The sequence below is a fragment of the Podarcis erhardii genome (genome assembly GCF_964252035.2).
Source record: "Podarcis erhardii genome assembly, chromosome: 3".
Taxonomy (NCBI): domain Eukaryota; kingdom Metazoa; phylum Chordata; class Lepidosauria; order Squamata; family Lacertidae; genus Podarcis; species Podarcis erhardii.
In genome coordinates, this window is record NC_138507.1 from 15498908 (window position 1) to 15525794 (window position 26887).

Here is a 26887-nt window from a genome sequence, read left to right on the forward strand (position 1 = left end):
ACAGAGAAAGATTAAGAGGATACTAGGAGCAGATATTTGTGCTTTTCTCTTCGCCTGAGGAATATAATTCTGACATGGTTTATGACTTTGCATGTAACACACCCATGGCTGACTTTTTCTGAGCACTGGAACAAAAATAAAGATACGTTAAAAGTGTCAGAACTCTCATTTGTATAGTGATGATTTAAAGTAGGAAATAGATTGTGATGATGATGTAAATACAAATTATGAAGAAAATACGGCTGTAAAGATGACCTAACCAAATGGACAGAATGCAAGATCTCTGTGTAGACAAAATACATGCAACCACTTAATGAGACACTTTTGAAAAAATATATATTTATAGGACTATTTTATTCTGTCTCTGAGCCCTCTCTATGTAGCTTACATCATTAGTTAAAAACAATGGGTTGTATTCAACAGTTGTTCTCCTCTGAAGGCTTCAGTCACCAGAAGAAGAAGGAAAGCAATTTTCAGTGATTCCTCCTCTGTTGCCCCTGTGCTTCCCTAAATCTGCTCTGGAGGCTCTCTCTCCCCCCCCCCCATCCTCTGGAGCACATTTAGGAGGGGAATCATTGAAAATTGCTTTCCTAGTGATGGATGCCTTACTGTCAGCTGAGCGACACCATTGGATAGAATCCAATACAACTGACAAAATGTGAAGACATCTCCCTCTTTAGCACAAACTCCCTCCATCTGTTCAGAAAAGCTGAGCATCTATTTTTCGGGGGGACGGGGACGACTTAAAAGTATGTATTTTATCATACAGATTTTCAGTGCAGCTGACAAAGTAGGCAGAACAGCAGTAACAACAACAATTAAAATACAGTCGCTACAAAAATCAAAGTCATAAACAATAATAGCAGTTTTAAAAAGCAAAGAAACAAGCAGGCCACAAATTTCTGAGCCAGCAGCAACATGGTAACTAATAATTCTAAGGCCTGGGCAGTTAAAATAGCCTTACCTAAAAATTATTAGGCAAGATGCCAGGAAAGTATCCCAAAGCTGAGGTACCACCATAGGAAACATTCAAACCAATTATGGCAAACACAACAAATAAAACTATTATCTGATATCATCCAAGCCCCTCTTTGCCAGCCCTCCAAATTGTGAGCTGAGGGAGCTTCGCCACCATCACCAACCCCTACTGTCTAGCATTGGGAAGGGTGAAACCTACGGGGCCCAAAGGATGCCTATCACCCTGCTTGAGGGTGCTCACTGTGGCAGCCTGTTCCCTTTCCTCACCACTTGCTCATTGTGGCCAGATTCAAACATCAGGTAGCCAAGTAAATAGGCAATCAGACTAGAGAGCAATGAAGTAGAAAAACACACAAAGTGCACCCATGGGCAATCATGGGAGGCATTTAAAAAAAAACTTCTTAGCCAACACTAAATGGGCGTTTCCCCAGTTCTTATTTGCCACTTTACTGCTAGAAGAACCAGACATAAATATCAAAAAGATGTCTTTTTGTACAAGTTATATATACCTGTTTTTAAAAAGCTGCCTTGATTCTGGTTTGTGTGGTGGGTAGTCTTTCTCTTAAACCAGCTCAGGCAGTGAATACCAACAAAATTCTGACCTACTTTGGGGGCCCGTCTGAAACTCCAGCAAAGCATCTTTGCTATTTTGCCTTAGTACCCACAGCTGCCAGTCTTGGTGACTCACCCAAAAGTCTCACCCGATGACCAATAACTGAGGAATTCCTGCCTTAAACAAACAAACAAAAAAAGGATATCTGGCAACCCCAGTCTACCCTGGCATAAATTGTTACTACATTTTGTTCTCTCACACCCTGTTTGGAATTCCAGGGACAAAAATGTCCTCGCTCGTTCTCCGGTGATGCATTCTGACACATAAATGACAGATGAGTGAGTGGGCGTTCTGTTCTGGAATTCCAAGTCTCGATTTTAATCCCAGGAATTGGGACAGTATGGAGCCCTTATGTGCTGATTCAGTCACTTCAGTCTGTGGAAGCTGGACACCACACAGAGCTTGTTCCAAGTTTGTAAGGAGTCGTTCCTTTAGTGTGTGCTTTGGAATTCCCTACCTGTTGACATTAGGCAGACACTATCCCTGTACATGGGGCACGGGTGGCGCTGTGGTGTAAACCACTGAGCCTTGGACTTGCTGATTGGAAGGTTGGCGGTTCGAATCCCCGTGACGGTGTGAGCTCCCATTGTTCAGTCCCAGCTACTGCCAACCTAGCAGTTCAAAAGCACGTCAAAGTGCAAGTAGATAAATAGGTGCCGCTCCGGCGGGAAGGTAAACAGCATTTCCGTGCGCTGCTCTGGTTTCGCCAGAAGCGGCTTAGTCAATGACAGCACATCCTCTTTCAAGCCCTGTTCTTTAAGGAAATGCAGGCTGATTTTTTTTTTTTTTAAAAAAAGGCATACACTGTCACTACTATGCCTTTGAAGCAAATGAAAGTGCAGTGGAACCTTGGTTGTCGAATGCTTCGGAAGATGAACGTTTCAGCTTTCAAACGCCAGCAACCTGGAAGTGAATGCTTCCGTTTTCGGACGCCTCAGAAGTCGAATGGCTTCCAAGGCGTGTTTCTCCATTTTTTCAATGGATTTTGCTGACCAGCAGTTGCGCCTTGGTTGTTGAATGTTTTGGAAGTCGAACGGTCTTCTGGAATGGATTAGATTTGACAACTGAGGTTCCACTATATTACATTGCAGGTTTTGACTGATACTTTCAGGTCTCTTAGGAATGCAAGTGTTTTTCTGCATCTACAAAGAATAAAACTGTACATATTTTTATCTAGTCCTTTGGAATGGGCGCATGTTCCTCAGCAGTTCTTCACCTTTCCAGCATGAATTCCTCCCCCTGCCTCCCTTCCCTTCTAACACTCAACTGTGATTTATTATGGCACCTTCATCAGAAGGAACCATGGTTTTCACTGACTTAGAGCTTGACGGAAGAGCCTGAAGTGTGTCTGCATGTCCTGGTTAAGAGGGACCTAGTTTGCGCCACCTCATTTAAGGCTGATGATGGAATAGAGGAGAATTTGTCGGTGGGGCAGGAAACAGAAGGAGCCATTCCTGAGGTTTGCTGCTGGTTTGCAATCCCAGTTTATAACTGTTGTTCAGTATGCCTGACTTCTTCCTAATGAGCAATATCTGCTTACCTAAAGCTTGGTTAGTACTAATAAGAATTTGCCCTTTATTTCCAAGGAGCAAAAGAGTTCTGGGGAGGAATGGTTTAAACATAATACTTGCTCAGTGGGAAACCATTGCAGCATGATATGACTTGTGAACCACAGCGGGGTTTCACCACTGGTGTATCTCTAGAAGGTCTGGAGATAAATTTGATTCAGTTTTCATTTCTAGGTGAAGCTATCTAATTTGCACTTTGTGAAACAATATGCAAACCAAAACCCACCCGTCCTTGGAAATATGCACTTCTCTGAATTTTGCAATGCAGTTTCCAACCAAAGGAATGGGACTTCTTTGGTGAATCTAATGGATGCTAGAACTTCTGTTCCTGTTGCTGCAACCAGATTAGCCTTAGTCTACTTCCTTCTTAACTTCACCATTGTCCTTCTCAGATGTATTGAGCCAAGACGATCAGCCCATTAGTCTCTGAGATCTCGGTTATTTTCTACTGTAGGAAACCATTCAGGCCAGGCCACTGAGACGTACTTCACCCAAGGCCACCTGGCTCACCAGGGCAGAAGCGTCAGAGGCATGCCAGTTTCCATGAAACACAAAGGAACGATCTCGCCCACGCTTCCTTGTGTTTTCCATTAAGACAATGGGTTGCAAACATTTGAAATTCATCAGCTGAGACGTGCTTTGGAGGTCTGTTCCTTGAGGTATTTAGAGCAGGCTCTAATGATGTAAAATATTTATTACGTGCCTGAAGCATCTAGGCATGTACAAGATCTTTTTTATAAAAGAGGTCCCGTCCTCTGATGCCAAAATCTAACCGTTGCGCACTCCTGTGCATTTTCTCAGTGCCTTATAGCAGATGTAGGTATTTGTGGTGAAGATCCACAAGCTGAATGTACAATCACTGTATCCATATCTACAGACAAAATCAGCTATAAGAAGCACTGTGAGCGGAATGGGGAATTGACTATTCATTCTGCCGGTACCTTTTCTTCAGTAACTTCTGAAGCTACTCTTAGTTATGGCCATATTATATAAACCTGTGGCTTTTGAGCTGCATGCAGGAGAACCTGGAGGTTCATTGGAAGCTTGCCAAGGGATCCTTGAAGTCATCTTGCTTGCCACTGCCCATCCATCCATCCAATACAGGGCAGTGAGCTCCCTCTTAACTTGGGCAATGGCAGGTGCTCCCAGGATCTTCTCCAATAGATGAGTTCTGCAGACTATTTGGTGACGCAAAAGGAGTTCTACGAAGGTACAATGTATTAAAACTTCTGATCTAAGTCGTGTCATGATGCCGTTCTCTTACAAGAACAAGCGGACTGCTTCTTTAGAACAAGGGCACAAAGATCTGCCAAGCAATGCAGGAATGTCATGATTAATCCTAAAAACGTCTCTCTAGCACAAACATGCCCAGTGATGCTTAAAAGAAGAAGAAGAAGTATTGGACCAAGAAGTCAGAAAATGACAGCCCAACTTCAATTTCAGGTATAAACATCTCAGAAACAGCAGATGACTAATAACACTTTTGGAAGTTTATTCTACCCTACTGGCAGTTTTGTGCAATACTGATGGGTAATTTTTCATTTATGCATAACTACATGCAGACTATCTTCTGGTAACATTTAAAGTTGTTGTTTTGTGGGTTTTGGCATTTTGTGAAATAGGGTCTAAGCACATTATATTTTAAAACAAAGAGCACTTTTGTTTTTTAAGACTGTTTGCCGGGGCCTCTTCCTGTTCTTCTTTCCCTGTATATACCCAGCTTTCATTTCACAAAGGCTAAGGCTGCAATGATACACTTCCAAGGGAGGGACAATTTGCAAGAGATTAAGGAAAGTATTTCATCCCTGCAGGTAGATAAGTTGTATCTTGGAGAATAGCAAGTCATGTTCTCAATTTGCATCCTTAGTAATTAGCCCTCCCTGGAATGAAGCCACAATAGGTTACTTTCAGTTTTTAGTATTAACAGCATTGAACAAAATTGCTAATATATGTAGCTGTTTAATTTTTAGAGTAGTAGCATGTGAAAATTAATGGCACATCCACCCAGTATGTAAGTTCCCCTGTGTAGATTTTGTTGAGAACAACATTTGAATAGAAACAGCTTTTTACGAACCTCAATAGTGGAATCCATGGGTGGAATAGTGTGGAGTATGTGTGCAGAGAACACATGTTTTAATGGTTTTATTGTATACCGCCTTGATATATTTTATGAGCTGGTGGTTTAGAAATATTCTTAAAAATAAACCAACTTTCCTCTTTTTCATATTGAGTTGCCTGGAAGCAAATACTGGAGCTGACTTAAAACCCAGGGGGTATTATGGGTATTTCCTGTTTGTGGGTTTTACCTGCTGTAAACCTGCAGTTATTTTGCATGTGCTGAAGAATTAGAAAATTTCTTCCTTTCCTGGAGTTCTTTCATGTGTCAGCTAAGCCAGGGATGCCTTGCCCAAACTCATGTCTACGGATATCATTGCATGTTGCTTCACAAAATTCTCTTCCTCCCAACAAAATATGAACCAGCTAGATAAATGGACGTCCCATATTGTTTTACTTGGAGATGCTTTTAAAGCTATTTGGGCTGCATGAATGTGAAAGGCATGTGCAAATTTTGTTCAGACATTACATGTATTATTTGCTACTGGTATCGATGCTTAACTCTTAGGATGGCATTTGAATACTGTAACGATAAATGAAGATTTGGAGGTGATCTGCATTTGAGCTCTGTCTTCCTACCGAAGAAACAACCCCCACCCCACTTGTATTTGTATATTCCTGTCTTAGCGAGAGAGGTTTTGAGAGGGCTCCTGCAGTATGTGCTGCACATATTAATTACAATTCACTTCTGTTCTGGAGCCAGTGTATCTGGATATCCTCTCTGAAGACTACATTTGGCTCTGACTGGAAAAGTATTGCACTTTTACTAGTGCAAGCAGCCCATTGTTTCAAGGGCATCACAATATCACAAGTCCTTTTTAGATTGGAACCCACTTATAAAACTGAATCGTGAATTGTGCAGCCCACTCTCTTTCTTGCACTTGTTCACACTTTATTAAGGTGATTTCAGTTAAAAGAAATAAAGTGATATGGGGGGGGGGGCGGGAGAAGGAAAAGTGAGGAGAGGGGGAAAATCACACAGATACATATAAAAATGAAAATATACCCCAAAAAAAGAGAGAGAGCAATATACGATATTCCCATACATTATTGTATAAATTGGTATAGTGCTATTGTCCTAGTGCTTATGTAAATGCTAATAGCCTAATAAGTTAGGGATATGAGCTTGTGGACAATCATCTTTATCCTGGGAGAAAATTAGCTTGTTCAGATTATGTGATTTTTAGAATAACAAGGCTCCCATTTCTATTGAGCAAGTCAGTCTAGCCATAGGAGATCTAGGGCTTAATTGGCTGGCTATGTGCCAGTTCCAATATCCATTGGATGATCCTGCTGTTGAGCCACAAACTACTACAAACTAAATGTGAAGGAATTCTATGAAATCTGGTTCATCTGGGCAGAAGATTAGTATCTTATTCTTCATAAGGAACCTAAAAAAAACACCCACAAAAAACCCTCATTTTAAGCACCTGAATTTTTTGACCTCCCACCCACCCACCTAGCCTGCCAGTGATGCTCTGTTGGGATTTTTGGTTGGTTGGTTTTCTTCTCAAGCTTTTCTTCCCATGGGTGGCACGAGACATCATACTATTGTGTGTTTCTCATTTGTCTCGGGCACTCTTAAGTGTGGTGCCTTCCGTACCATTTACTGCATTCAAATGCACTTGCCTACAGGGCAACAAAGCCACGTCCACCTCACCTGGAAATGCCACACCTGTCTTCACTCTTACATCATGGCAATTTAATATCTCCATTGCTCTTCCATCTCCCCCACATCCCGCTTTGCATAACATCCAGCTTAAGGAAGAGCTCTGGAGAAGATGAAAGCTTGCTTACTTAACTTGTGCCATTTTAGTTGGGCCTCATGGAGGCATTGCCTGACCGTGATTTTTAGATAATTATTTTTCCCAAGTGAACCAGCACAGCTGCCTACACCCCATGGTGCTAAAGGAGGTGAGTGGGACCCTCTTCCTGTTTTTCTTGGCTTTCCTGTTCCTGCATGTGCCTCTTCCATGGCCCTTGAAGCATGTTATAGCCCCCATTTTTAACATTGCTGTAGCATCTGCAAATGCTAAAATAGCTCCGTAACAAGGATGGATTAAATTTCCCATAGTGAATGGAGATTTAGGTTCTGGCAGCATAATGTGTAACTGATCTTAGGCTTTATTTGAACCAAGTAGCCTTCAAAACATCCACTACTCAAGCCTGGAAACAAAATAGTTTTAATAGAGATGTGGATTTCCCCCGCCCCCGCCCTCCACATTTATTATTTTTTAGTTCAATTAGATAAGTCGCAATGAAGCATTCGTTTTGGGAGGAGGGAGAAATCTTTTTCTGCAGTGGGTAGATTTATGGGAACCTATCTATGGCGAAGAACCCAGCAAGAAGTATTGCCATTTTGCTACATTCCTAATGTTTGGGGCAATCAAGTTTAAATATATATAATTTTCAGAGCGTAAAACATGTGAAGTTATAGCCTAGCTAAAATATAATTCAGTTAGTCAGTTAAACAATGATATATCATCAAGGAGCTTTGAACTATGGCCAGAGTGTACCAAGCATTTAAAAAACTGGTAACCACAGAGATATTTCTATAAGGAATGTTCACCTCATGGGGATTCTTTAAAGGTGCTTCATGTTGTTAGTTTCTTTCTTTCTCTTTTTTACAAAGTTATAGCTCTGCTTTATTGTACATGATGTCCTATAAAGAAGATCTATGTCTGCGATACCTCTTTGAAAGAGGACCACGGTGCTATCCGTTTAAAAGAGAACGCAGTCAAGCAGTAAATTTAGGGGGCCATCTCTTTTCATATTGACTGTATCTGAGCCAGCAGTGGGTCTTTGATGTTGTAACAATAGCGCATAGGCTGAGAGGAGTATTAGGGCTTGAACAATGTCGAAATGAAGCTGCATTCATTAGTTTCAAAGAGAGAGGCTTCTAATGTGTAGCAGAACTTTATTTCTGCATGCTTCCTTGCTTCTTGCAGGAAGAGATTGTGCGGCGTCTGTCATATAGTTTTTGTACAATTTCAGCCTGGAGTCTCTTGCGTTTATCATTTTTAATTATAAACCAGGTGCTGTGGAAACTTGCATTGTACACTAGGTGCTTTACTAGTTACATAAAGGCATCAAGACATTTCTTTCACCCCACGGGCCTCTCAAACCCACCAGCTTAGGCTACATAGCGCAGAAGAAAACACTAACTGGTTCAGATAGTTTAGTGTCAGCAACATTTGAGAACTAGGCATGTTATTAGTTTCACAGTCCAGCTAATTCTAGGCCTTAAATAGTCAGATGCTTATTAAAGACAATGTTGTTTTGTTCTCAGAAATTATTCTGAATAACCATCAGCATTCCTGGTAGTTCCCACGCTTTACATATTCCAGACTCGAAACAAAATTAAAAAATTCCTTGCAGTAGCACCTTAGAGATCAACTGAGTTTGTTATTGGTATGAACTTTCGTGTGCACGCACCCTTCTTCAGATACACTGAAACAAAAGTCACCAGACCCTTATATATAGTGAGAGGGTGGGGAGGGGTATTACTCAGAAGGGTGATGGGAATGGGTGATTGGCTGATAGGTGTGGTAAACCTGTTGACGACTGTTAACGACTGCAATTGGTCTTACAGGAAAAAGCAAGGGGTGAGATGGCTAGCTTTATCATGTATAATGAGATAAGAATCCAGTGTCTCTATTCGGACCAGATCTCTCCATGGTTTTAAGTTTGGTAATAAGTTGCAATACAGCAGCTTCTCTTTCCAGTCTACTTCTGAAATTCTTTTGTAATAAGACAATTACTTTGAGATCTTGTATAGAATGTCCTGGGAGATTGAAGTGTTCTCCTACTGGTTTCTCTGTCTTGTGATTCCTGAGGTCAGATTTATGTCCATTTATCCTTTGGCTTAGGGTATTCCAGACTGTATCATTCAAAATGCTAAACGTTGATTCTCATTCTATGTAACAAGGGTGCTTGCAGCATAAACTGGGTGTCTGGAGCATCAAACACTGAGATGGGAGCATGCTTTTTGTGGGCACACATGGAGGGAACATATACCAGGAAGGCCCAACGAAGGTACTTTCAGCACCTTTGCCACGTAAAGTGAAAACCAACTTGCAGTTGACAATATACGATTGATATACAGCAACCAGAGAGGAATTTGGGGCTTTGAATGCTCACATCTCCTTTTGAGCATTACCAAGCCCACAAAGATTGTTTCTGAGTTGAACTCTGGTAAATGCCATTGACACTTTCACAGATGAAGGAAAGAGGCCACAGGTGCAATTCCCTTGACACCCAGGGCATTTGCTTCTATAAACAAGATCCCCAAACCTCTTTTGTTTAAATAGATTGCCTCTCCCCAGATGACCCTGCTTTTTCAAATATAACACCCTTCTGTTACAGTCAGAAGTTAAAGCCCCAGGAGGACGCAGTGGGCAAGCGTTATATTTGAAAAGGCAAGGTTCATCCTGGGAGAGGCAATCTGCTTAAGCACAAGATGTTTTTTGGTCTCTGAATCTCTGGTGAAATCCTTGTTCCTTGTGAGCCATGTCGACAAAATGCTTTCAAGACACTAAGGGAAACACCAGTTGACAGGCAATGGATACACAAATATATTTAGCAAGGAGATGGTGAATGATCTTGGGGAATGGGCAGGAGGAGAGGCAAAGAGCAGAGAACAGCTGCCTGCTGGAAACTACCGACAGCTCCGAGAAGCTGCATGCTTTTAAAGCTGCAGGGTTTTTCTACCATGTTGCAAGAATTGAAGACCCACTTGAAGTGAACCTGAAAAGGAGATTATCTAGATATAGCAGTTAACAACTCCCTGCAGACCTCAGTGTGGAGTAGTGGCTAGAGTCTCAGACTACGACCTGTGACATCCAGGTTGAAAATCTTATTTGGGGCCTTTCTACGCTTTCCATTTTTATAGCATAATGGTTGCTGGGTTTTTCAGATTTTTTGACACATTGCTGCATGATGTCAGCATGCATATTCCAGCTAGTATTCCAGAATAATGTACCTGGAAATCTCCTGTTTCTTATACCGTGAGGAATCCAACTTGGTGAAAGATCCAGAATGGATCCTCAATATTTTTAGTGGTGTGGCATGGGGGACAAGCATTGTCCTGTTCTTTGTGTGAAGGGTGGTGGGGGGTCAAAGGCAATAGTTTGGAAGACGTTTGTTTTGTGCTGCTTCCCTCGGACCACTGCGAGCTGTCGGTTTGAGAGCTGAGTTCGGAGGAGAGTTGTGGCAGATAGAGATGATGGCACTGAGTCAACATCTGATCCATGACAACAGTCATTAGCTGCAGACAAAATTTTGCCACAAAAACCGGGTTTGCCAGAAGTATACTTCCTCTTCCGATATCCTATACAGTGGTACCTCGGGTTACATATGCTTCAGGTTATAGACTTCACTAACCCAGAAATAGTGCTTCAAGTTAAGAACTTTGCTTCAGGATGAGAACAGAAATTGTGCTTCGGTGGTGTGGCAGCAGCAGGAGGCCCCATTAGCTAAAGTGGTTCTTCAGGTTAAGAACAGTTTCAGGTTAAGAACGGACCTCCGGAACGAATTAAGTACTTAACCTGAGGTACCACTGTACTTCCACAAGGTCAATATTCTGGGGTACTAGGCATTAAAAATAAATTAAAAAGGGCTGGCCCCCTCTGCATGTTGATATTTAATGGCTAGAGGAACACAAGGACACTTTAGGAGTGTGAATGTAACCACTGAACTTTTCTCAGTTTGGGCAAAGCTCACTATTACCGTGGAAAGGAAAACCCTGCGCTCACTCTCTTAACATTTGTATCAGCTACAAAGTCAAGTCTTTAAAATGTCAAATCAAACAGTGACTATTCCACTATAAATGGTCAGTGTGACAAGCCCCTGAGTTGTGATGCTCATTGGGTAATCAATTACTGTCTTGCAGTCCAAGCTGCCTGACAAAGCTGTTGTGATGATAAAATGAGGGGGAATCGCGTAGCTTAAAAGTGAATGTGCAAAACGTTTGTGCATGGGGCTAAACTCACGACTGCTTTGCTCATCTCCTGCTCCTACAGGTAGCTCACCCATGGTTTGGCTTAGGGTTCCCCCAGGCAAATGGCAAGTGGTAATCCAGGAGCAAACCATTGTTAGAGTGGGGGAGAAGCAAAGTGAACACCATTTTTGCCAATGTACCACCACACCTTTAAAGCATAGTTCTTAAGCGTAACTGTGACATGTAAACCAACCCACTGTGTTCTGCTAACTCTTGTTCGTCTCTCTTCTTTGCTGTGTGTAATCTTGATGTTTGCTTCTTGCCCCCAGGATGCCCTCCACACAGATGGTCTTCCTTCACCTGAAGCCAGCTTTACACTAAACCCTGAGGACAGACGGGATTATCCTGACCACCATGTGGCTCACAAATCGTTCACCAAGCAGCGATTCAGGCAAGAGAATGGGCATACAGCTTTGCAAAGAGATGGGCCTAGACCATTCCTTCTGGATCTCCCAAACTTTCCTGACCTCTCAAAAGCAGACATCAATGGACAAAACCCAAACATCCAGGTAAAAAACTCTTCTTTCCTATTTAGGCTCTTACTTGAATCATGGAATAAACAGTGTCTAACAAAGGTACAATTTCATTCACGAAACCTTCAAGCCACAAGGAAAACAAGAAATGTAAGAAAGGAGTTTTTCTTCCCCCAGGTTTCCATTTGCCATACAGCTAAGGTGATTGGTGAATGGATTGATTGATCTGTTCAAACAGATGGATTATTCTGTTCAAAAGGTATATTGTTGGTGTCAATATGATAAAACATATATCAACATAAAGCAAAATACCTACAGACCAGTTTCTTAGCAAACCCTGCAACAAAGGTCATGCATTGAAAGTTGAAGTAAATGTGGAGAAATGTGGCACAAGTTCTTTGGAACTTTATTCATCTGACTGAAGATGGTTTGCTGCAATTAAACAGTAAACGTGTGGTGCTGAAACACTCACATAGCTTCTTTGAAATAGTTTGGACCTGTTTTGGCTAGAATATTGTATAAGAGGACTGGTTCAAATGTTGAAATGAGCCCAGAAAACAAAACCTTATGGATAAACATTAGCTTGAATGGAAATAAACCACTGAACTGTGGAACAGGGACAAAACTCATAACTTGAAACAAACACTAGACTTCAAGCAAGTTCCTCCAAAATGATCAGCCAGAACATTTGCAATATTTTAGAGCAGAACTGTTTGCCTAAAAATGGCACATTGCTTTGTATATGTCACTGGTTTAATGTCAGAATCTGCTATCAGTTGCACCCAATGTTGTTGTTGTTTAGTCGTGTCCGACTCTTCGTGACCCCATGGACCAGAGCACGCCAGGCACTCCTGTCTTCCACTGCCTCCCGCAGTTTGGTCAGGCTCATGTTTGTAGCTTCGAGAACACTGTCCAACCATCTCGTCCTCTGTCGTCCCCTTCTCCTTGTGCCCTCCATCTTTCCCAACATCAGGGTCTTTTCCAGGGACCCAATGTTAGTTCTATCCATTGAGTGGACCCACTGAAATTAAATAAAAAACGAGTAACTTGCATATATTAATTTCAGTGGGTATACTCTGAGGAGAACACTAACGAACATGGGATACAACCATATACAGAAGATTTTCAGGTAGACATGTATAACTTATTCTACTGTTTCCCCACATGTACACTTAAAAATAAACACTTCCTTGGGCTTTCTTACAATAAAGGTAGGTAAGTTGTTTTTTAAATGTTTGCAGTACAAGACAGCAGTCAGTCACTGACAATAGCCTTGCAAAAATTTCGAGACTTGTTCTACCTAGTGCCAATTGAAATGAATACAGTGCCTGTCTGTTTACTCATTATTTGGCTCAATCTTTCCCAGAAATGAAATATTTTCATTCAGACCCTTTTCCATTCGTGCAATTGTTTCAGTATTAGCAAGACAAGGAGACATTTGAAAAGGGTAACCCAAGCAGCTGTTACTTTTGTGCTACGGATGCTTTTTTAAACTCCGTTGCCAAATCAGCAGCCAAATGCACCACTGCACTCAAGTAAACGAATTCACAGGAAGTCCTTGAAAATGAGGTGCTTTTTTAAAAAAAGCCAGTAACATATTTCCTTGGGGATCAGAGATTTTCTTCGTTCTTGGTGAAAAGCTCTTTTGTTGATCGCCCATTGATTTGACACATGCCAGCTCATGCGGTCATGCCAGCAGTGCAAGGCTATTCAGGGTGCAACAGCTTCACTTTCTTTTCCTTCGAAACAAAGTGAAGTCATGTGTCGAGCCAATAATTTGGCTGCCAATTTTTTTTTCTGTGTGATGTTCTCCCCCCCCCCCCCCAGTTTCCCAGCCTATTTAAATGTGTACCAACTGTGAGGAGCTCCTGGGCTTGGATTCCGATACCTCGCTGCTTCTGTTTTTGTGAACTCTCCTCTTCCTCCACTTTTAAAGTCACCGTTTCTCACATTTCCAGAGTACGTTCATTCTATGCGGCATAAACAAGAAAAAAGTGTCCTTTGGCACCTCTGTCCTGCTTTGAACCTTTGCTCTCTGCCTCCTCTCCTCTTTAAAAGGAAACCCAAACAAAAAAGTCAATACTGGTGATTCTAGTAGTACAAACCTCCCTAGGCCTAATCTACTTGTGAGTCTTCTTCCACTAACTGAGGACCAGTCTGACAGAAGACAGGAGACATCCTTTCTGTTTGTTACACACACACACACACACACACACACACACACAGAGTGGTATCTCGGAAGTTGAACAGAATCTGTTCCAGAAACCAAGGCGCAGCTTCCAATTGGCTGCAGGAAGCTTCTGCAGCCAATTGGAAGCCATGGAAGTCACCTCGGACGTTCGGGTTCCAAAGAACGTTCGCAAACTGGAACACTCACTTCCAGGTTTGTGGCGTTTGGGAGCCAAAACATTTGACTCGCAAGGCCTTCGGGATCCAAGGTACGACTGTATATGGATTCCTTTCCCCCTCCCTTGCAAGTTCCAGATGGCACTTGCCTTTTGTCTTGGCTTGACAAAATCTTTCCCTGGCATGTCAACATATTTTTCTTTCTTTCTTGGATTGGTGTTTGGGACATAGCTGTAGAGACCTAAATACTTATTTGCCTGCTGTCTCGAATTCTCCAGGTGACTATAGAAGTTGTTGATGGGCCAGACTCTGAACCAGAGAAGGATCTCCGAAAGGAAGGCAGCAAACCCAGCTGGCCTGTCCCATCACCAGACTGGAGGAACTGGTGGCAGAGATCAGCACCCACGGTTACCCGCATGAGTAGCGGGGACCAGGATTACAAGTATGACAGCACAACCGAAGACAGCAACTTCCTGAACCCTGTCGGTGGCGGGTGGGAAAGTCACGCACCTAGTCACCGGACATTTGACTCAAAGGCACAGCCAGAGTATGGTGAGTGAGCCTTCTGAATCCCTTGTTTGTAGCACCTCAGGTTGGTAGCAGTGCTCTGCAGGTGAGGAACCATCAGCAGTGGAAATGTGAGGTGGGGCAGAGCCACAGGGGGCAGGAGTAGGTACTTTCAACACCAGCATTCCTGCTTCTTACCTGGACTTGGTTGGGGGAGGGTGGCATGAGGTAGGGAACATGCAGGGGCACCGGTGGGACCAGTCTTGTGCATCTGCACAACTTTGCCACCACCCGGCGCTGCACTAACAGGGAAGCAGGTGTTGGGAGGGCACCCACCACTACGGAGAGTGACTGGGCACCAAAGATAATAAGAGGGAAGGGAGGGTCACGGGCACAGGTGAGAGAGAAAAGGAATTGTGTTTCAGTTATTTCAGATTAACCGATTCCCTGAGGTTTAGATAATATATACTATGCACTGATACCGATCTTCTCTGACTATTGTGTAGCCAAAGCACACCCACTTACACAGGAGAGGGAAGTATCAGCCGGCTCGAGGGAACCCCAGAATTTGCAGAAGCACACATAAACTTTGTGGGGAAGGGAGGGGAAGCCAAATCAGCTCACTAAGGTCTGAGCATGTTCAGTGAGCATGGAATGGAAAACTGGGGAGGGAAGTGATAGGATAGAGTATCCCAAGAAAAGGCAATGCTGACTCGCATTGTGAACAGCAGCAAATGTTTTGTTGAAGACACCACTTAATATCTGAGCCAGTCCTCAGATAGCAACACGTATTGTTTTTTTGCCATTTCTACTTTTATAATCAAACATTTACTTGTTTACCAGCTAGTTCTCTCCTTTTTTTCCTTGTTCCTCCCTTGCAGATTACATAGATGGGGAAGGAGACTGGAGCCCCTGGTCTATTTGTAGTATAACCTGTGGCAACGGCAATCAGAAGCGCACCAGAACCTGTGGCTATGCCTGCACAGCCACCGAATCAAGGACATGTGACAGGCCCAACTGTCCAGGTTAGGCTCCACTTAATTGCTTTGACCTGAACGGCACAACTGCTTGCAACCCTTCGCTGGTAAAAAGTATCATATTAAAATAATAGGAGGAGATGCTACCCCATATCTGAAATTATCAGCTTTGTTGTGCCTTTAAGGCAGAGCCAGATGCTTTTCCTTTCTAAAGGGCCTTCAGGAGCACTGCTCATGCTGTGTGCCTCAGATTTCAACAGAGCCTACAGAGATGTAGGCAAAAGAGACCTGCATTTCTTGCGAGATGCACTAGATGGGGTACTATAGGAAATAAGAGTATCCTGCCTTCTGAAGTTCTAACTGCATTCACCATTATTGTATTGCTTAAAAAGATAAGTGCTAAGAGAATAAGATGCTTTGGTGTTATTTGCAGTGACACCAGGTTTCAAAGTGTAGAGAAAGAGAGCAATCCGCAAAATGAGATGATCAAGACAGCCATAACAGTTCAAAGCCTAATGCCTTGGACGTGGTACCTTGGCTAAACTATGACTCTTGCACACACATCACTAGTGGTGTCAGGGAGGCCCTTCACTCAGATGTGAACATGCTGGTAACTATACTTTAGCTTAGGCAATGGAGCCTTCCCCTGATATTTCTCATTCATCCCTCCATCATGGCCTGTATTTAGATGCAAAAGTTCAACTGGAAAACACATTGAGATCTTCAGGGAATTCTTACTTGTGGAGAGAGCATTAGCACTATTTTTTTTAAAAGCATATTCATTAATCATGCTACTATTATTATTTCATTGCTTTATTATTTCAAATAAAATGTCTCAGAGCAACATACAGATCCATAAAACTACAAACAGCATTAAAACTATCAGTTAAAAACCAGATGCAAAAAAAACCCCAAGATGCAATAAACACAAATTCAAACAATGCTATGAAAAGAAGAAATCATTCCCCTAACCTAAATGGTGAGCACCACAAAAAAGGCCAAATTCATACCAGAGTATGTTCCAGATTAATAACCCAATGCCTGGGCAACACGGAGTGTTTCACCCTGGTGCCTGACAGCTGGCACTGACGGCGCCATGTTTGTTTCCTTGGAAGGAGCATGACGACACAGTAGAAATTGCCCAAGGATTTGCCAAAGAGAATGAACCCTCACCCTCATTAGAACTCCACTGAGAATTTGGAAATGTCAAGGGCAAAAACTAAACTGCCGTGAATTTTGCCTTCATGGTGGGTTCTTGGGTGTCTTGCTCAACAAACTTTCCATAACTTGTAGGGAGGGTACGTGTCTGGAACAGCGGCAAGGGAAAGCTCATCTGAACAAATAACTGCATCTTCAACTTACAAAGATAATTTGCTGATACTTCTCCAAAATCGTCATGTGTAATGCTGACATGCCAATTTGAGGATGTGCGTTGCGGAATGCGCCTAGTTTTAGGCTACATAGAAAGTGCCATCTTTGCTTTATTTAAGGAATTTTTTTCCACTTAATTGTCTTTTATGGGATAGCAACCTTGATATTTTTGGTCCGCCCACCACCCCGCATCTCCCCTTTCTGTTGTCAACAGGGATAGAAGCATGAAAATGGCAACCCTAAGTCAACCACCTTAGTGCAGTTTAAATTGACTAGCCCTAGACTTTGCATCTGTGTGATGCATGTTTGAGGGGAGGAAAGGCAAGGCTCGGTCTCAAAGGTGCTGCTAATATCGGCTTGGCATAGAGGCTCCTAGCTCAACAGAGCAGCATCTTTCAGACAGACGATTGCCTTTGTTGTCCAAATACATTTTCCAAACAATGTAAACTTTGTTTACAAGTCGCTTCCACCTGACCCAGCTGGAGCTCAAGGAGGTGTGTGGAATCAGGTGGTTCTTTCTCTGCTCGTGTGGTTAGGTCATTTAAACATGGCCCCAGATAAGATGTTCCTGCATAGCTGAGAGAACATCTGCAGGCATTTGTTGTTGTTGTTGGTCGTTCCTCTCATGTTGGGGTGGTTTCTTAAGGTCTGGATTTATTAATAGCCCAAATATTTGCACCACCATTTCTGTCAGTCACATTGTCTTCATCAGCCTGCAACACCAGTATGTAGCACATCCTGTTTTTTGTAAAAATAAAATAAAAATCTGCTTGCGTAGCAGTCGAAAACGCCTCTGCTCAGCACTCGTTTGCTGGCACTGCAAGCAGAAAATAATGAAAAACTGTCTTGCGACTTAAGTTTCCAGTCGCTGGCAGTTATAAGCGATTGCTGTGATGTTCGGAGAAACATAACCATTCAGAAGGTACTTAATGGCACCAGTGAGTAGTATCAGGTATTCATCTCAAGTCAATATTAAAATATTTGAGAGAGGGGATGGTGTCAGAGAAGGGTGGGAGGACATTTGCTTTGACCTTTGTATTAAAGTGCAAGACTGCTGAGGCTCAGAAGTAATTTTCATTCTCTTAGGTTTTTTCTCATTCTCTCTGCATCAAAAGCAAGAGCTTTAACCAATTTTAATATTGCATTTTTATATTGCTGTTGTAACCTTCCCCTGGGACCTCATGGTGACAGATGGTTAAGAAATCCAATAAACTAAAAGTAACAATGACGGCATGAGTGTTTATAGGAACATAAGAAATCAGTGGGGTACTAATGCAAGCCTAGTTTCTCTACTGCCTTGTATTATGTGCCGTTACTGAAAAAATATATTTATATACCCTGCTTTCTTCAGGGATTGAAGACACCTTCAGGACAGCAGCAACAGAAGTGAGTTTGCTCGCAGGAAGCGAAGAATTCAATGCCACAAAGCTCTTCGAAGTCGGTAAGCAGATAAGAGCAGGGGGTTCTCTTCCTTCAGAGCTAGATGATGCAGGCAAGCTTCAATCTGTGTGACAGTTTCCCCCTAGAATACTTCTGAGAAGGTGCTGTGAGGGAGCACTCAAATATTTCCCATCTTTGTAATGTGTGGGTTTTGATTGAGCCAGTTACACATTGTTCAGCAGCCATTCCCAGTGGGCTTTCTAAAGGAAAAATGTTGGACTAAACGTTTCTGCCTCCAGCTGTGCCACAGCCTTCTTGAATCATTGCAAGTTCGTTATTCATGGACAAAAAGCAAAAACTTGAATACTACAGCTGCACGTAATATGTTCAGGGTGACTGATTATGTTCAGGGTGACTCTGCAACCAACAGGTAGCACTCCAAAATCTGTCCATGCTGGCCAAGACATGGTTAATCCGGAGCATTGTTTATGGGATGCGAAAGCATTGCTTGGAGCAAGGCTGAGGATTTTCTTAAAACTTGCACAAAGGTTTGACTCTGTTCTTTATTCCAGATGCAGACCCTCACTTCATCATTCATGAGTGTTCTGCTAGTGTCATATCCTGATTTGCACAGATATCTTGCTGTCTCCCCACATATTACAAGTCTGGAATGTGAGCCACTTATGGCTTCAGTTATAAAGGAGTGTTTCAATATCATCCGTTAAGATTATAGTTCCAGTGTCTCTGTGCAGCTGCATTCAAGAGGCCCTCACAGAGGCGGGGGGGGGGGGTGCTCTGCCAAATTTTAACCCACATTTTATTTTTTAATCATAAGGGAACCTCATGAAAACTAGGTGCACTACAATGCACTCACTTCAGCTTTAGTGTAGCTAAAGAATGCACAGTATATTTTCAGAAGATTGATATTGATATATGGAAGGGCAAAAATACAGCCCCCTTTGGTCAATGGATAGATGATACAACAACTCTTGCAATACGTGAATGGATTGCTTTCAGACGAAGATTATACATGGACAAATTTAAATGATATTTAGAACGTATTTATGAAAACCATAGTGACCCATGAGTTAACATATGCTTGAGAGAAACAATAAGTTTAATCCATCAACATATATCCTATATAGTTTGGTAACATTAATGATATGTTGTGGTTATTTTGTTATTGCTGTTTTCCTCTGCTTTTTAAAAAAAATATCATTTTTCTTTTTCCCTTTTCTGTTCCTTTCTTTTATATTTACTTTTACTCACTATAATCATCTTAATAATAATAATATCTTTTCTTCTGACAAGATGCACACTCCATAGGGAAAGGCTGACATATTGACATATCACATATTGACAGGGAAACTGGTACAATTCAAAGTGTTGGTTCTGACCTTTAAAGCCCTAAATGGCCCAGACACTGAAGTCCTCCTCCGAAGGTCTTCTGCTTGTTCCCTCACTACGAGAAGTGAAGTTACAGGGAACCAGGCAGAGGGCCTTCTCGGTGGTGGCACCCACCCTGTGGAACGCCCTCCCATCAGATGTCAAGGAAATAAACAACTATCTGACTTTTAGAAGACATCTGAAGGCAGCCCTATTTAGGGAAGTTTTTAATGTTTGATGGGCAGGGTATAAATAATAAAAAATTGTTGTTGTTGCATGTTTTCCAGGGCCTTAAAATGTTTTTAAAATAATATTGGAATTGATTTTGTGATAGAACACAAAGCAAACCCTTGACTACCAGAGTGTGTTGTTAGCTAAATGCTGTCAAAATCCCGCATTTTTGTCATCTCTGAAACACAGTCAAGTTCTCCTTGTGTCCCTTTTCTACTGCCCAGATACTGACAGCTGTGAAAGGTGGATGAGCTGCAAGAGTGAATTCTTAAAGAAGTACATGCACAAAGTGGTCAACGACCTCCCTGCTTGCCCTTGCACGTATCCCACGGAGGTTGCCTACAGCACGGCCGATATCTACGACCGGCTTAAGCGGAAAAACTTCCGCTGGAAAGATGCGAGTGGGCCAAAGGAAAAACTGGAGATCTATAAGCCGACCGCTCGCTATTGCATCCGTTCCATGCTCTCTTTGGAAAGTACCACCCTGGCAGCGCAGCACTGCTGCTACGATGACATCATGCAGCTGATCACGAGGGGCAAAGGAGCAGGCACCCCAAACCTGATCAGCATAGAATTCTCCGCCGAACTTCATTACAAAGTGGACATCTTGCCTTGGATCATTTGCAAAGGGGACTGGAGCCGCTATAATGAAGCCAGGCCTCCTAATAATGGTCAGAAATGTACAGAGAACCCTTCAGAGGAGGACTATTACAGACAATTTCAGGAAGCAAGAGAGTACTGAGAAGGCGGAGGAAAGAAGCCAACTTCTTTCACAGTCTGTGGAACAGAGGCGGTTGGTCTGCAAGACCACAAATCAAAGAAACTCTCAGCATACAGATCTAATGTCCCATTCCTCCACCCACCCCAACTAACTGTATATAGTTGTATAGAATACACATTTTTCATAAGTGTGTTATTTATATATGCATATAGAAATTGCATATGGACCCCTGTGCAAATAGACATTTATATAACGTTATGCATTCTGCACCAATGTAAGGTTTTGTGTTTTTAATATCATGCTCAAGTAAGGACTGGGCTATCATTTTTTTAATCTGTATGGGAAAAGCTCTGCTTTCAGTGGTTGAGGCAAGAGAACTCAAGAGTCCATTTCTCAACTGCAAACCCCAGTTATGGGGCTTTTGCTGGTGGGTTATCCATCTAATGCATCTGAAAACTGCATCTGATGGTACTACTTTTGTGCAGAATAGCAGAGAGAAATATCAGCATCCACTGCCATTGTGCCTGTGGAGAAGTCAGGGACTTTGATTTGTGTCAAATACTACGTCTGTGTGATTGACTCTGGTGAGTAAAAGACTGTGATACCTAAAGTGTGGCTGACGCAATCAAATATCCCTTATTCTGCAAAGTGTACAAGTACCTCTGAAATATTTTTACTAAATCAAAGCCAAGGACTATAACCAGATCATTATTAAACAGTTTCCATACATAAGTTATTTAATACAAATGCAGCATAATTTCCTTAGAGATATATTGATGAAAATATTTAGACATATTTAAGAAAAAGAGTTTTTTTAAAAGGGGCAGGGCAGTAACTATTGGAGAGGAGGAATGAAGCTGGTAGATACAATAATAGACAAAGCAAAGCTCTCTTCATTCCCATTTTGGAGTTATACTTGCCTTGCAATTTAGCTTGGCAGAGGTCCAGTTACTAAGAGCTCTTAATAGCTCCAGGGATGTGAGCAGAAGTAAAGCACATTTTCATTACGGTTTTTATTTTGTGCCACCACTCAAAGATAAGGCCTGGGGAGGGAGGAGCTGCACGGATAGTTAAAGTTCCTCAAAGTCTTCTTCACATACGTACTGCCTTATTACAAGGATGTAAACACAGGAAACTCACGTATTGTATAGCCACATTTTTCTGGGACCCAGAACTGGCTGCATCTCCCTTTTGAATGCCCATTTTGTTGACTAACTTTGATTTATCCTGCACAATGTGTGTCAGCCCTAAGCAAAATAACCTTAAGCAACTTGGAGCAGGGCTTACCCACTGCATATAAAGCAAAAATGTGGGTGGTATCTTAAAAACTGGGAGTTGCAATTTAAAACACACACATAACCGGATCAGTTAATTGGAAAAATGTCAGAAATGCATTTCTGGGTTGAAGGCAAGTTTGCGCATGTGCATTAGGGTCTGATTCATGTTATGACTGATGTGTTCCCGTGTTCAGTTTATTCAAAAACAACCACAGTTGCTGATTCTATGAGCTTTCACTCCTAGAGGGTCTGTATACATGATATACAGTCTTCATGTAGAAGCCACTTTAATTTCTTCTCTGTACAGTGGTACCTCTGGATACGAACAGGATCCATTCCGGATCCCCATTCGCATCCTGAAGCGAATGTAACCCACGCCTGCGCGGGTCGTGATTCGCCGCTTCCGCGCATGATGTCATTTTGACCGGCGGCGCATGCACGGGCGGCGAAACCCGGAAGTAACAGATTCCGTTACTTCCGGGTCGCCATGGAGCGCAACCCGGAAGTTCTTAACCTGAAGCATATTTAACCCGAGGTATGACTGTAGTAGTGGCTTAGTTAGGAGGGCAGGGAACATTTTATCCATGCCACTGCAGAGCAAGTCCCAATCCAACCAGCTTGAGAACTCTCAAGCCTACTGAATCCTACAGTGAATTTAAGTGCACTTGTCTATGTTTACACAGGCAAACTCTACAACAGCAAAAGGAATATGGCCCAATCCACTCTACTGCCCTTGCACACGCATCATGCTTTGCTAACATGAGTGAATCAGCCATGGGAGAACAATTTAAAGCAGACTCCATGTGATACCCTTGTTGTTTGTTCAAACTCATCTTCTGAAGGAACATACTGTAAAGAGATTTGTTCTTAAAATATGCCCTTGTTGTTATTTATTCTTGAGTCTATACCAAGTCATTTGGCCATATACCAAATAAATGCATAGTATTTTATGAAAGAAAGTCTATTCTTTAACAAAGTTTTAAAAAAATCAGTGAAGGGATGGAGTGTTATAACTTTACTGCATTCTTTTGTAGCGTATTTATTAAACTGCAGCTAACATGAATTCGGCAGAGTTAAAAGTGGCAAGCAAAGGGACTTTCTAAAAAGGACAATCGTGTTCCATAGAGAGCTGGTGCACAAATCCAGGTTTATCAATAAAGCCATGATGAAACATCTGTTAATTTGCATTCTCATTATGTGGATGTTAAATACAACAGGGAAGAAATGTGAAGGAATGCTTATGGCTCCATGAAGAAAGCCTGAGCAGGTGAGGGAGGGATACCAGAGTGAGTGAGCAGGCGACCCACCGACAGTGTCTTCTAGTAAAAGCATCTTAAAACATTTTTTGTATATGCTAATACGTTCCATAAGGCTAATACGTTCCTTACCAGGAGTTTGGGAACAAATTCACGGGTTTCTGTGACCAAGAATGAAAAATAAGGAAAATTTAAATGTAGCTTCCACAGCGAGGTCTAAGAAAACATCAACATCAGCCACTGCCACAAGACTTGTCAAGGTGATGGGAGGGAATTATTTTAGAATTTGTCTCTCACCTCATTCATTAAAATCCCATTGCTTCAGACCTGCCAAGGCTAGAAACACTTTGGCAGACCACAACAATATGTTTTCAGGCTCACTACAGCTTTTCCCAGCAGCAGCCCTGGAACAGATCAGAAGGAAAAATATTTCTCCCTCTGTGGTCTTCAGGAATAGCATTTTAAAATAATAATAATAATAATGTTATTGTTTTTGCTTGGGGGAAAAAATGAATTTTATAGCCTGCTAGTTTTAGTATCCCATTGACAACTGTGACAGAGCAGGGTCCAGTTTTACTTCTGGCTCCAGCTTGGAGCAGTCCATTGATGGCTACAGCTTGATTTTGTAAATAATGAAGTGTGCGTTTGTGTATAATGTAATTAGATCTTCCTTAACATAACATGGCGTGTCCCTAATCAGAAAACCATAACGCTGAGCATTGAGCAACCCACAGAGACATCAGTTACGTGGTCTCTGTGTGTGGGGGAACTGCACAGTACATAACTTACAAGAGGTCTGCCTCTTCAGCGCAGGTTTGCCTTATGACTGCTCTGTTGTCAAAGAATGGTGGAAAAAGAGCACTGGAGAGGGCAGGGGGAGCTTGGGTATCTATGGCCCAAGAACATTCATACACTGTGGACATGTGTGAGCTGCACTGAGTCAAGGTTCAGCCACCTGTGTGCTTACAGCATTTAGGTTAGACCAGCAACTATTGAATTGAAACCATATAGAAAGCAACACATCAGCTAGCCAGGAACAAAGGAAGGGCAAGCGGGTGTTGCAGATTATTCAAAAGTTCAAGCTGATGCCGAAAAATGGAGGTAGGATTCAAATATTACCTTGCCTTCCAACTGGTGTGAGTAATCTCTCAGAAACGCTTGCCACAAAAATGTTGTGCAAACTTGGGTGAGGGGGACCGAGTCGTGCACTGTCTGCGTGATTCAGTTCACACCCCAATTCAGTCCTTGGAAAAAACAGCCCAATTTGGTCTGAAGTGCTTCAAAGCCTGCCCAGTTTGTTGCACATTTGAATCCTGATTTGGAGAAGTAAAGTTTCGTGCCTCCCCCATTCTGTGTTACTGGGAAATTTTAAAAATGGCTATATTTCCTCTTCTTAGTAAAATTGGGTGGAATCTGCAGGCATAGTAGCCCCTCCTGAGTGGACAGAGCTCACCAACTTACAGACAAATAGAGTTTTGTGCTGGGCACCATCAAACAAAAAAGAAGGAAAAATCTATAACTTTTTTTAAAAAAATTGAGGCAGAAGTCGACGAAATTTGCAGGCTTCTTGGACCCTTTTGAGGGGATGAAACCTGCCAAATTTCAGTATTACGTCTCAACTCCATCTGGAGACACCAAGGGATTAAACCCAGAACATTCTGGATGGAAAGCAGAGGCCCTGCTACTGAGGTACAGGCCATGCATCTGGTCACTCTCCCCTCACAGTGTACAGCCTATAGCTGAGGAATACAGCTGCATTTCTGTTATGTGAAGTAAACAAGTGATTCATAGTATGGTGGAAAGCCCAGAAGATGAGCAAGTTACTTCCAGGCTATTTCCTGGCATGCCTCACCAATTTATTTTTATAAAATATTAGCATTGAAATGTCCATTTCCTTACATCTCAGCACGTACATTTTCGACCCTTGTCATAAGTCTGTGCCCTTGGGTCTGCTCAAAAGGGGTACAGCAATTATAATGTTCCATTACGACGATGGATAACATCGCACCAAGCCAAAAATGGATAGTTGTGTGTGTGCAGGGGGTAGAGATTGCTTGCACACAGGCCACAATCCAACACTTGAGTTGGACGTACTTAAACCTCTTCAAACCCATTACTTTAAGTGGCCCCTGGGCTGTGGGCCCCGGGACTGTGGCCATAAAGAGAAAAGAGATGAAGTTTGGAAGTCGATTTGAGGCACATACATCACTGCAAACCTAACGCTGCCATCAGATGACACAGACCTGTTCAGCTGCATTTGGAATAACATAAAGGTGGGGGCAAGTAGGGCACAAGGGGAAAATGCCAGTAGCTGTAAAAACATAGTCATGGAAGACATTCCTCAGCATGTAAGGCGGGGGGACGGGACCTATTACAATCCCCTCCCCCTACTCCTCCCTCTAATTGTACAGAAGATGATAAAAATGTGTGGCATTCTCCCTCCGAACATATATCTGGTTATAATTTTTCAGTGGAAAGTTGCTCAGGCAGTTTCCGTTAGACTGCACAAGGCAAATTAAGGGACTGACTGGGTAATTACTAGTGCATGTGCATGCCCACAGATCTGTAAATAAAGGCAGGAAATCCCCCAGTCTTTCACTCTTCAGCTCACTCCCAGACAGTACGATTGTTAGGAACACATGGAAAATCCACCAGGTAGGTGAGATGATGTTCTTTGTACTTCACAGAAGACTGGTATTTAGTCAGTTTCAACAAAACTCGGATTCCACGGCAGCGCTTCAAATGACAAGCCAGAGATGAAGAGACCCAGCTTTGACTCTTAAACAGCCTTTTTAAAACAACAACAACATCACGCATACAACAGGTTCGTAGCTTTCTAGCCAGTCCCACAGAATGCTATTTTCTCCCTTAAAAGGGTTTACGCGAATCCTCTGAACACAATCCATGTGCCACAATGCGGTGTCTCCAACCAAGCCCTACTTGGAGTTAGGCCCAGGGCTAGCCCACCCATGAGGCAGACTGAGGCAGCCACCTCAGGCGGCTGAATCCAAGGGGCACTGCTGCCTCTGCTGGAGAAGTGGCAGCAGCGGTTTGTGCGTTCCAGTGAGATCTCACAAGAGCTTCATGGGGCTGCGAAATCTCTCCTGAACCCAGAATCTGAAGTCCTATGACCCTGGGAAATGAGGTTTTGGTGGGTCGGGTACTAGATGGACACGCAGGGCAGCCCTTTCCTGTTTCTCCTCAGGTGGCAAAACGGGATAGGATGCCTCTGAGCAAACCCACTGAGATCAATGGAGTGATGGGTCCAATCTGAGCAGGACATAACCAATTGCACCTCATTGCCTTTTTGCCACCTTCTGCCAGGCAAGAGCGGGACAGAACTATGGTCTGCTTTGAACTTTCAAGATGGCCAGGGCTGAAAAGGATTGACACCTTTCCTTGACATCTTCTCTATGCAGGCTGTAAGTACAGGTAGCTAAATCGGGCAGAGCTTGACACAAACACCAACAGCTCCCTGGCCATAGTGATTGCTTATGCTTTATTATATACCATTGACAGGTTCAGATACCAGGTGTCCTTTATTTTAAGAAAAGACAAAGGCTCCTAAATCTTTTTTTAAAATAAAAAAATCAGTTACTTTAATACCCTTCGGCCTATGCCTCATTTCTAAGTGTGTGTTCTAGCAGTGAGTATGTAGTGAATTTGTATCCAATATTGCAGCGTATTTTC

The 26887-nt window shown here is 42.5% G+C and overlaps 1 protein-coding gene across 1 annotated transcript in view; it reads left to right on the plus strand.

The window, feature by feature from the left end:
• The window catches only part of ISM1 (isthmin 1), a 31371-nt gene extending 8255 nt beyond the window's left edge, over positions 1-23116 (plus strand). Inside the window, exons 2-6 of the mRNA XM_081857190.1 lie at positions 11542-11781; positions 14370-14643; positions 15480-15623; positions 18298-18387; positions 20168-23116. Of these exons, the coding sequence (XP_081713316.1) occupies positions 11542-11781; positions 14370-14643; positions 15480-15623; positions 18298-18387; positions 20168-20685 (1266 nt within the window). The 3' untranslated portion in view covers positions 20686-23116. The remainder of the gene's footprint in view (positions 1-11541; positions 11782-14369; positions 14644-15479; positions 15624-18297; positions 18388-20167) is intronic.
• Positions 23117-26887: the final 3771 nt, after the last annotated feature.